Genomic DNA, 12,936 nt, shown 5'->3' on the forward strand with positions numbered 1-12,936 from the left:
TGTGTATATACTTATATAAATATATATATACATAGATATGTGTGTATATGTATATAGACATGTATATACATATGTATATATGTGTGTGTATATGAATAAATATATATGTGTATGTACATATGTATATGCATATATGGATATATATGTTTGTATATATATATAAATGTCTGTATAAGTGTATATATGTACTGTGTGTATATATATATATTTATGTCTGTATATGTGTATATATATACAGTTTAGATATGTATGTATGTGTATATATATGTATATGTATGTATACACATATATATATATTTATATATATGGATAGAGGTATATACTGTAAATGTATGTATATATATGTGTATATATATGTATGTATACATATACATGTATATATACATATATATATGTAAATATTTACATCCATATACATCTACATGTATGCATATATATTTGTATATATATAGGTATGTGTATATGCATATACATATATATTTATATAAATACATATATGTATAAATATATTTTTATATATGTATATGTATACAAATATGTGTGTATATGTGTATGTATGTATATATATGCATATATATGTTTGTATATATATATATGTGTATATATGTATGTATACATTATTTGTATATATATATATATATCTATATACAGTTTAGATATGTGTATATATATGTATATAGGTAAATACTGTAAAAGTATGTATATATATGTATGTATACATGTACATGTATATATACAAATATATATATATGGATAGAGGTATATACTGTAAATGTATATATATATATGTATGTATACATATACATGTATATATACATATATATGTAAATATTTACATACATATACATCTACATGTATGCATATATATTTGTATATATATAGGTATGTGTATATGTATATACATATATATGTATAAATATATTTTTATATATGTATATAAATGTGTATGTACATATATAAATGTATATGCATTGTGTGTATATGTATATAAATATGTGTATGTATGTATATATATGTTTGTATATGTATATGTGTATACATGTATGTATACATTGTGTATATATGTACTGTATATATATATATATATATACAGTTTAGATATGCATATATGTGTATATATATGTACGTATACATATATATGTATATAGGTAAATACTGTAAATGTATGTATATATATATGTATGTATACATGTACATGTATATATACATATATGTATATACATATATTTACATACATCTGCATTTATGCAAATATATTTGTAAATATATAGGTATGTGTATATGTATCTACATATTTATTTATATACATACATATACATGTATATATATATATAAATATATTTTTATATATGTGTATATGTATGTGTGTATATATGTATATAAATATGTGTATATACGTATATAAATGTGTATATATATATAAGTGTATATATGTATATATATAATAAAAAGTGTGTATATATATATATATATACATATATATATATATACACATTTATATACGTATATACACATATTTATGTGCGATAAAATAATTGTCAGCGTTAATGGATTGATGAGTTAACTCATAATTAACGCATTAATTTGCCCACCCCTAATATATATATATATATATATATATATATATAATCTTCACACATAAATATATTTATATATATATAACTACACATAAATATATTTATATATATAACTACACACATAAATATATTTATATATATATAACTACACACATATATATAAATATATATATTTACACACATTATTTTACATACATATATATGTATATATATACATGTGTGTATATATATATATTCACACACACATATATACATATTAATTTACATATATATATACATGTATGTATATATATATATATATATATTATTTTGTAACATTTGTACATGGCAAACTATTTTTAGAATATCGTTATTGTTTTCTTATTCAACAGCGTACAAACAATAACGTTAACAAACTAGCCAATCACCGACCTGTTTACTCGCTCAGCCACATAGAAACGAGCCACTTTCAGCCAATCAGAACTCTTAAAAGGAACTCCGTCATCGCCCTGCGCGGCAGTGGGATAAGCCAAACAAGCCATGGCGGGTGAAGGAGCTGAAGGCTCGGCTAAGCCAGCAACATCAGCAGAGAAGCAGTTTCTTCTCCGCCCACAACACTTCGATTACTGGAAGACAAATGCAGCGCGGATCCGCAGCAGGAATCTGGCGACTGCTTTCTGTATTGGTGCGTTTGTCGTGGGAATGTGTATCCTTCATGTCGGTTGCTTGCTAGACTGCGTCCTTCAGTACACTGCGTGTGATGTAACACACCATCTACCACTTTTACTCTTTTAGTAGAAGTAATGTGATGTAACACTCTATCTACCATGTTTACTCTTTTAGTAGAAGTAATGTGATGTAACACTCCATCTACCATGTTTACTCTTTTAGTAGAAGTAATGTGATGTAACACTCCATCTACCATGTTTACTATTTTAGTAGAAGTAATGTGATGTAACACTCCATCTACCATTTTTACTCTTTTAGTAGAAGTAATGTGATGTAACACTCCATCTACCACGTTTACTCTTTTAGTAGAAGTAATGTGATGTAACGCTCCATCTACCATGTTTACTATTTTAGTAGAAGTAATGTGATGTAGCGCACCATCCACCACGTTTACTCTTTTAGTAGAAGTAATGTGATGTAACACTCCATCTACCACGTTTACTCTTTTAGTAGAAGTAATGTGATGTAACACTCCATCTACCACTTTTACTCTTTTAGTAGAAGTAATGTGATGTAACACTCCATCTACCACTTTTACTCTTTTAGTAGAAGTAATGTGATGTAACACACCATCCACCACTTTTACTCTTTTAGTAGAAGTAATGTGATGTAACACTCCATCTACCATTTTTACTCTTTTAGTAGAAGTAATGTGATGTAACACTCCATCTACCATTTTTACTCTTTTAGTAGAAGTAATGTGATGTAACACTCCATCTACCATTTTTACTCTTTTAGTAGAAGTAATGTGATGTAACACTCCATCTACCACTTTTACTCTTTTAGTAGAAGTAATGTGATGTAACACTCCATCTACCATTTTTACTCTTTTAGTATAAGTAATGTGATGTGACACTCCATCTACCATTTTTACTCTTTTAGTAGAAGTAATGTGATGTGACACTCCATCTACCACTTTTACTCTTTTAGTAGAAGTAATGTGATGTAACACTCCATCTACCACTTTTACTCTTTTAGTAGAAGTAATGTGATGTAACACACCATCCACCACTTTTACTCTTTTAGTAGAAGTAATGTGATGTAACACACCATCCACCACTTTTACTCTTTTAGTAGAAGTAATGTGATGTAACACTCCATCCACCACTTTTACTCTTTTAGTAGAAGTAATGTGATGTAACACTCCATCTACCACTTTTACTCTTTTAGTAGAAGTAATGTGATGTAACACTCCATCTACCACTTTTACTCTTTTAGTAGAAGTAATGTGATGTAACACTCCATCTACCACTTTTACTCTTTTAGTAGAAGTAATGTGATGTAACACTCCATCTACCACTTTTACTCTTTTAGTAGAAGTAATGTGATGTAACACTCCATCTACCATTTTTACTCTTTTAGTAGAATTAATGTGATGTAACACTCCATCTACCACTTTTACTCTTTTAGTAGAAGTAATGTGATGTAACACTCCATCTACCACTTTTACTCTTTTAGTAGAAGTAATGTGATGTAACACTCCATCTACCACTTTTACTCTTTTAGTAGAAGTAATGTGATGTAACACACCATCCACCACTTTTACTCTTTTAGTAGAAGTAATGTGATGTAACACTCCATCTACCACTTTTACTCTTTTAGTAGAAGTAATGTGATGTAACACTCCATCTACCACTTTTACTCTTTTAGTAGAAGTAATGTGATGTAACACTCCATCTACCACTTTTACTCTTTTAGTAGAAGTAATGTGATGTAACACTCCATCTACCACTTTTACTCTTTTAGTAGAAGTAATGTGATGTAACACTCCATCTACCATTTTTACTCTTTTAGTAGAAGTAATGTGATGTAACACTCCATCTACCACTTTTACTCTTTTAGTAGAAGTAATGTGATGTAACACTCCATCTACCACTTTTACTCTTTTAGTAGAAGTAATGTGATGTAACACTCCATCTACCACTTTTACTCTTTTAGTAGAAGTAATGTGATGTAACACTCCATCTACCACTTTTACTCTTTTAGTAGAAGTAATGTGATGTAACACTCCATCTACCACTTTTACTCTTTTAGTAGAAGTAATGTGATGTAACACTCCATCTACCACTTTTACTCTTTTAGTAGAAGTAATGTGATGTAACACTCCATCTACCACTTTTACTCTTTTAGTAGAAGTAATGTGATGTAACACTCCATCTACCACTTTTACTTTTTTAGTAGAAGTAATGTGATGTAACACTCCATCTACCACTTTTACTCTTTTAGTAGAAGTAATGTGATGTAACACTCCATCTACCACTTTTACTCTTTTAGTAGAAGTAATGTGATGTAACACTCCATCTACCACTTTTACTCTTTTAGTAGAAGTAATGTGATGTAACACTCCATCTACCATTTTTACTCTTTTAGTAGAAGTAATGTGATGTAACACTCCATCTACCACTTTTACTCTTTTAGTAGAAGTAATGTGATGTAACACTCCATCTACCACTTTTACTCTTTTAGTAGAAGTAATGTGATGTAACACACCATCCACCACTTTTACTCTTTTAGTAGAAGTAATGTGATGTAACACTCCATCCACCACTTTTACTCTTTTAGTAGAAGTAATGTGATGTAACACTCCATCTACCACTTTTACTCTTTTAGTAGAAGTAATGTGATGTAACACTCCATCTACCACTTTTACTCTTTTAGTAGAAGTAATGTGATGTAACACTCCATCTACCACTTTTACTCTTTTAGTAGAAGTAATGTGATGTAACACTCCATCTACCATTTTTACTCTTTTAGTAGAAGTAATGTGATGTAACACTCCATCTACCACTTTTACTCTTTTAGTAGAAGTAATGTGATGTAACACTCCATCTACCACTTTTACTCTTTTAGTAGAAGTAATGTGATGTAACACTCCATCTACCACTTTTACTCTTTTAGTAGAAGTAATGTGATGTAACACTCCATCTACCACTTTTACTCTTTTAGTAGAAGTAATGTGATGTAACACTCCATCTACCACTTTTACTCTTTTAGTAGAAGTAATGTGATGTAACACTCCATCTACCACTTTTACTCTTTTAGTAGAAGTAATGTGATGTAACACTCCATCTACCACTTTTACTCTTTTAGTAGAAGTAATGTGATGTAACACTCCATCTACCACTTTTACTATTTTAGTAGAAGTAATGTGATGTAACACTCCATCTACCACTTTTACTCTTTTAGTAGAAGTAATGTGATGTAACACTCCATCTACCACTTTTACTATTTTAGTAGAAGTATGGCTTTCTGTAAATCTGCCGAGTGGAATTTGTGGCAAATACTGTTTTAGAAGCTCAAGTCTATTTTATTGAGCACAAAAGCCATTTAATCCCCATTTGAACTTGCGGTGTTTCTGAAGCTTGCTGTTAAAATATATTATTCAATTTAAAAATGTATTAATCATTGATTTAAGTGCATAGGACATTTTTTATGTGCAATTAAAAGTATTTTGGATCTTGTCAAATTCAAAATAGTGTGTACTTTTGAATATTCTTATCACAGTTAACACCTTTTGTGTCACAGGGGACAAAGTTAATTAATGTTATTTGTAATTATACTGCAATGATTAACTTGATGAGAAAAAAGTATGAATTAACGGAAGCGACACATTAGACTGTTTCCACACATCCACTGCAAAGGAGCACACATGAGAGCGGTGGTGTGTGGGTGCTGTGATATTTGTCGACATTTTTTCCCCCATCCATCCATTTTTCTACCGTTTGTCCCTTTCGGGGTTGCGGGGGGTGCTGGATCCTATCTCAGCTGCATTCCCCAGGTGCATGTCTTTGGAGGTGGGAGGAAGTCTGAGTACCCGGAGGGAACCCACGCAGTCACGGGGAGAACATGCAAACTCCACATGGAAAGATCTCGAGCCTGGGATTGAACTCAGAACCCTTGTATTGTGAGGCAAATGCACTAACCCCTGTTTCACCGTGATTTTTTTATTAGGTAAAAAGCTATTTCAATGTTGATGTGCTCTGTTTAGAAAGAAATAATTACTTATTGGGTTAAAAACAATGGTTTATATTACATCTAAATCGATTCATAAAACTTTTTTTTTTCCAAAGAGTATGTTTTTGTTTTTGTTTTTAGAAATGCACTTTTGAGGCCAATCTTTTTAACCTCTAACTCATGGGTGTCAAACTCTGACCCGTGGGACAAATTTATGAATTTGTGTAATTTCACTTGACCCTTGAGGCAATATCAAATTAACATTAGAGCTGGCCCGCAGTAGTAACACCGCTTTCACCGCTAACACTCTTACTTGCCAACCCTCTCGATTTTCCCGGGAGACTCCCGAAGTTCAGTGCCCCTCCCGAATTTCAACACGGATAACAATATTTGGGTTGGGCTTTAAAGGCACTGCCTCTGGCGCAGAGGTGGGCAGAGTAGCCAGAAATTGTACTCAAGTAAGAGTACTGTTACTTTAGAGATTTATTACTCAAGTAAAAGTAAGGAGTAGTCACCCAAATATTTACTTGAGTAAAAGTAAAAAGTATGTTGGGAAAAAACTACTCAAGTACTGAGTAACTGATAAGTAACCTGATTACTCGAACAAATAATGCACAAAAACATAAAAATAGCAATGAGCAAATTCAGAGCCAGGAATATCTCTTAAGCAACTAAAACAATAATATATATTAAATAATAGTACATTAAAATGAAATTAAAAAAAATGGCACATTGAGCCACAATATCTTAACAGCACCATAGCCTCAGTAGGCATTCATTGATTTGATTGATTGATTGATTGATTAAAACTTGTATTAAATAATAGTACATTAAAATAAAAAAATTAAGGCAAATTGAGCCACAATAACTTAACAGCACCATAGGCTCAGTAGGCATTCATTGATTTGATTGATTGATTAAAACTTGTATTAGTAGATTGCACAGTACAGTACATATTCCGTACAATTGACCACTAAATGGTAACACCCCAATAAGTTTTTCAACGTTTATCAATTAATTAGTAAATGACAAAGTCGAGGTGATCTACCTCATATATACATACACACACATATCATTTATACACACAAATAAAAACTTGTATTAGTCGATTGCACAGTACAGTACATATTCCGTACAATTGACCACTAAATGATAACACCCCAATAAGTTTTTCAACGTTTATCAATTACTTAATAAATGACCAAGTCGAGGTGATCTACCTCATTTATATATACAGTATATCATTTATAGTTTTTTATTTTGCCGTTTTTGTTTAAATGTTAAAGGTGTTTTAATGAATATACATGCATGTTTAACATATAGATTCCTATTTTTCATGAAGACAAGAATATAAGTTGGTGTATTACCTGATTCTGATGACTTGCATTGATTGGAATCAGACAGTATAGTGCTGATAATGTCCACATTTTCAAATGGAGGAGAAAAAAAGTTCCTCTTTTCTGTCTAATACCACATGAAAGTCGTTGGTTTTTGGCATCTTATTTGTCCAGCTTCCATATTCGTTTGTATACACTTTACAAGAAATACATTGGCGGCAAACTCCGTAGCTTGCTCGCTTGTTTGCGCTGGCTTTCGGAGACTCTTATTTTGTTAGCGCAGGCGCGATGGAGCGGCGCTTTTATTGTGAAGACAGGAACTGTGCGATCAGTCTTTAGGCTTGTGATGGGAAGTACGGTTGAAATAAAACGTGTCTTTTTTCCTCTACACTTTTGATTGATTGATTTGAAACTTTTATTAGTAGATTGCACAGTACAGTACATATTCTGCACAATTGACCACTAAATGGTAACACCCCAATAAGTTTTTCAACTTTTTTAGGTCGGATTCGACGTGTGACGGTCACGTGACCGCCTGGTTTTGTTTGATTGGTCCAACATCACCATCGACTGCATTTGATTGGTGAAACGCAGGCATGCGTAGTTCCTACTTTGAATGCGTGTCTGACAAAATCAAAACAAACAAAACGTGCATTAACAGATCGATTTAAAAAAAGTAGCGAGGAACGAGCTGATTGTAGATAAATGGAGCGTTTCTTCTTTATAAATACACTCAAGTAAAAGTAAAAGTATGTTGCATAAAAACTACTCTTAGAAGTACAATTTATCCCAAAAGTTACTCAAGTAGATGTAACGGAGTAAATGTAGCGCGTTACTACCCACCTCTGCTCTGGCGTTCTCTACAACCTGTCTCCACGTCCGCTTTTCCTCCATACAAACAGCATGCCGGCCCAGTCACATAATATATGCGGCTTATACACACACACACACACAAGTGAATGCAAGCATACTTGGTCAACAGCCATACAGGTCACAAGAGGGTGGCCGTATAAATAACTTTAACACTGTTACAAATATGCGCCACACTATGAACCCACACCAAACAAGAATGACACATTTTGGGAGAACATCCGCACCGTAACACAACATAAACAGAACAGAACAAATACCCAGAACGCCTTGCAGCACTAACTCTTCCGGGACGCTACAATATACACCCTCAGCTATCACCAAACCCTGTTCACCTCAACCCCGCCTTCGAAAAGAGGCATTCAATTTTTATTTAGATGTTATTTGATATGCCATTGATATTTTTTAATTATTATTATTATTTCAAACTCGATTTTGCATGTCACTATAAAGTTATATAAGCCTTGCTTGTTCAATATTCAATGCAAAACTTGTTTGGGTCCCTATCAAAAGGTTCATTTGTTCAACGTCGGCCCGTGGCTTTGTTCGGTTTTAAATTTGGGCCCACTCTGTATTTGAGTTTGACACCCCTGTTCTAACCTATTTTTAAAACTTGTATTAGAATTCTAACACCAAATATATCGCATGAACCGGTCGGAATTAAAAAAACGTGTTGACTCGATTTGAATCGTGAGTTGTTGAGAGATTAACATCCCTCATGGTTTTGGCAAGCAGAAAAATCTGTTTCGTTGAACTATTTTTCTAAAAATACACCTTAGGGCTATTAAGTTTGTTTGATCAATTACTCAATTGAACAAACTAATCACTTGAAAATAATCAATAACTGCAGCTAATCTTTGGGCACCTCACAATTTTATTATGATTTGATAAAACATATATTATTGATGCATCTTTAATTCATGTATATCAGTGCAGTTTTACATTTATTTTTGTGTTACTAAATAATCCTATATCACTTGCGACTTTTAAAAAACATTGTATTTGTAATAAGAGACAGTTGCAATAATTCTCATGTATTAAATCAAAGGAAATGTGTGTAAAACTGGAACATAAGGGCCTTAAAATAAAGAACTGGTCAGATCTCTCAATGAGGCATCTTGCTGCATTAGCCACAGTTTACAACTTCCTGCATTACTTTATTTACAATAAGTAAATCTATTATGGACTTTTACTCATCGATTTTGTAATCGTCCATGTCCGAATTCCGATGCATCTAAAAATCGATTATTTCCCCCGCCGGCAGCTCCAATACGTCTCATTAATAACGTATTAGTTTTGTTTTACGACCCCAATTTGGCCCCCGCCTGGTTTGAGTGATGCGGTGTAAATCCCTGCAAGGATATAAGCAAGATGCAAAGTTGCTGTTTGTTTTCCTTTGACATGCACGTGTCCAGTTAGCTACACCATCTTGTCCGTCAAACAGGAGAGAATCCTGGATGAAATAGATGATGAAGCCCGGATCCACATCATCAGAGGACCACGGACTGGCACCAACTCTTAAGGACACGGAACAGCCCTGTGTGAAACAAGAATATTATCTTTTTTTTTTTTTTTTAATCATTACTGTTGCACACAACATATTTGATGGCTGCCAAACTCGCAGCCATTGGATCAAGTTTTCAGTGAAATCTTGAACAATGTGAGAGTAAAGCCTAACAAGCGCCACCTAAAATGTGTCAATTTTGCAGAATGTTGCTTGTTGGTGTTGTATTATTTGATGACTAGTCAGTGGAAACACTCAATAAAGAACTTTGCAAGGAAAAACAACGTCGTTGTCATAGTAGTCTTTTGTGTCTAATGTGTGTTACCATGAAATAAGACATAACATGTTTCCTTGTCTTGATTATACAAACCTAAAATCTTGCAAATGCAGGAAATAATCTCAAAGTATTACACATGGTAGTCCACTAAAGAGAATACATAATACCGTATTTCTTTGAATTGCCGCAGGGCATACAGTATGCGCCTGCCTTGAATTACTGCCTGGTCAAACTCGCTTCCCAAAATAATTAGTGCATGCTTAGTATTACCGCCTGGTCAAACTCGTGATGTCACGAGTGACACTTCCCCTGTCATCATTTTCAAAATGGAGGAGGCTGATTTCAATACCGGCAATTTGGAATCGCATAAAGGGAAGAAGATTAAGAGCTTTTCAGTAGAATTTAAGGTCCAAGCTTACATCAAACTCATTTTTACTGCACACCTTTGGTAAGTGCCGCAGTGAGAAGATGTTTTAAAATAATTAACGCATGCTTACTTTTACCGCATGCCTTTGATAAGTGCCAGAGTGAGAAGATGTTTTAAATTAATTAGCGCATGCTTATTTTTACCGCATGCCTTTGGTAAGTGCCAAAGTGAGAAGAGGTTTTAAAATAATTAGCGCATGCCTTTGGTAAGTGCTGGAGTGAGAAGAGGTTTTAAAATAATTAGCGCATGCTTACTTTTACCGCATGACTTTGGTAAGCGCAGGAGTGAGAAGAAGTTTTAAATTAATTAGCGCACCGGCTGCAATTCAAGGAAATACGGTACATATAATCTACTATTATTCCTCCACAAGGTACCTTGTAATGTGAGTATAATTTCTAGTGTAATTAATGGTATTGTTGATATTAAAATGTGAATTAGATCACCGGGACAAACATGGTGTATTAATATGTGGACTAACAATATATTTACATTTTTCACCCCCAATAAAAGTGTATTAATATGTGGACTAATAATATATTTACATTTTTCACCCCCAATAAAAGTGTAAGATTTTTTTTTAATGTAATCTAAATAAAGGAACCTAGTATATGTCAAATAAAACTGATGACCATTTTTACTCTTATTAAAATGAGCGAATTCGCAATTAGTAATGTCAATCACGATAAACCGTTGTAACTTCCGAAGTGTCCGCCAGAGGACGACATAGTCCTACAAATAATAAGAGTGTTGAATTCGTGAGTGGTAAAGACAGACGTGTGTCGCAGCGCGCCACATAATCAACCGAGTGATCTGATTGGTCAGACTAACTTCCGTATTGGCGCCGCAGTGTGGCGATCTTGATTGGTGGAAAACAGGCCACGTGTATATATTGTTTTTTTAAGCTCCCTCCACCAGAGGGCGCTTGTGATTGTTTTTTTTTATATTTCTACCATGTAGTGATTAACGTGGACCCCGACTTAAACAAGTTGAAAAACTTATTCGGGTGTTACCATTTAGTGGTCAATTGTACGGAATATGTACTGTACTGTGCAATCTACTAATAAAAGTTTCAATCAATCAATCAAAAGCCAACTCCGTCAAACGGGCTAAAGATCCTGGCACACGCAGATGTGCTTATTGTGACTGCATCCTGACGTTTGACAATTTTACAATAAAAGTGTTGGTCTATTGCGTTTTCGATAAACGTATTAAAACAAACACTTTCTTTATGCATGTGACAGCTGAAAGTATTTGATTTCATTTTTAATTGTGATTGTTTTTGTCACGATTTTCTGATTTTAATTTGAATTGGGATTTTATATTTTTGCTTTCCTTGAATTTTCTGCAAAGCACTTTGTGCTCTATAACTAAATGTCCATCCATCCATCTTCTTCCGCTTACCCGAGGTCGGGTCGCGGGGGCAGCAGCCTAAGCAGGGAAGCCCAGACTTCCCTCTCCCCAGCCACTTCGTCCAGCTCTTCCCAGGGGATCCCGAGGCGTTCCCAGGCCAGCCGGGAGACATAGTCTTCCCAACGTGTCCTGGGTCTTCCCCGTGGCCTCCTACCGGTCGGACGTGCCCTAAACACCTCCCTAGGAAGGCGTTTGGGTGGCATCCTGACCAGATCCCCGAACCACCACATCTGGCTCCTCTCGATGTGGAGGAGCAGCGGCTTTACTTTGAGCTCCTCCCGGATGGCAGAGCTTCTCACCCTATCTCTAAGGCCACTTGTACCCGTGATCTTGTCCTTTCGGTCATAAACGAAAGCTCATGACCACAAATAAATAAACATGCTTTGCCTAATATGTCTGTTTACAAAATACATGTCGTACAGTAAAGATGCTGGAGTCAATACATAATACGTAAGGCCGTCAAAGGACTAAACTTTCCGTAAGGCAGACTTGCCAACCCTCCCGATTTTTCCAGGAGACTCCCAAATTTCAGTGCCCCTCCCGAAAATCTCCCGGGGCAACTATTCTCCCGAATTTCTCCGGCTTTCCACCTGTACAACAATATTTGGTGCATGCCTCAAAGGCACTGCCCTTAGCGTGTTCTACAATCTGTCGTCACATCCACTTTTCCTACACGCAAACAGCGTGCCGGCCCAGTCACATAATATATGCGACTTTTACAGACACACACAAGCGAATGCAAGGCATACTTGATCAACAGCCATACAGGTCACACTGAGGGTGGCCGTATAAACAACTTTAACACTGGTACAAATATGCGCCACACTGTGAACCCACACCAAACAAAAATGAGAAACACATTTCGGGAGAAC

The 12,936-nt window shown here is 34.4% G+C and overlaps 1 protein-coding gene and 1 long non-coding RNA gene across 2 annotated transcripts in view; one reads left to right on the plus strand and one right to left on the minus strand.

Moving 5' to 3' along the window:
- LOC133541088 (uncharacterized) overlaps positions 1 to 12,936 on the minus strand; it is a 131,231-nt gene that overhangs the window by 27,463 nt on the left and 90,832 nt on the right. The gene's annotated exons all lie outside the window — the stretch shown is intronic.
- On the plus strand, positions 2,058 to 10,234 carry LOC133541082 (cytochrome c oxidase assembly factor 3 homolog, mitochondrial). Its single transcript, XM_061884170.1, has 2 exons — positions 2,058 to 2,262; positions 9,862 to 10,234. Exons 1-2 carry the CDS (start codon positions 2,097 to 2,099, stop codon positions 9,966 to 9,968), a joined length of 273 nt encoding a protein of 90 aa, XP_061740154.1. The 5' UTR covers positions 2,058 to 2,096; the 3' UTR covers positions 9,969 to 10,234.

This window comes from Nerophis ophidion, linkage group LG23 (genome assembly GCF_033978795.1).
Source record: "Nerophis ophidion isolate RoL-2023_Sa linkage group LG23, RoL_Noph_v1.0, whole genome shotgun sequence".
In the NCBI taxonomy this organism is placed as follows: domain Eukaryota; kingdom Metazoa; phylum Chordata; class Actinopteri; order Syngnathiformes; family Syngnathidae; genus Nerophis; species Nerophis ophidion.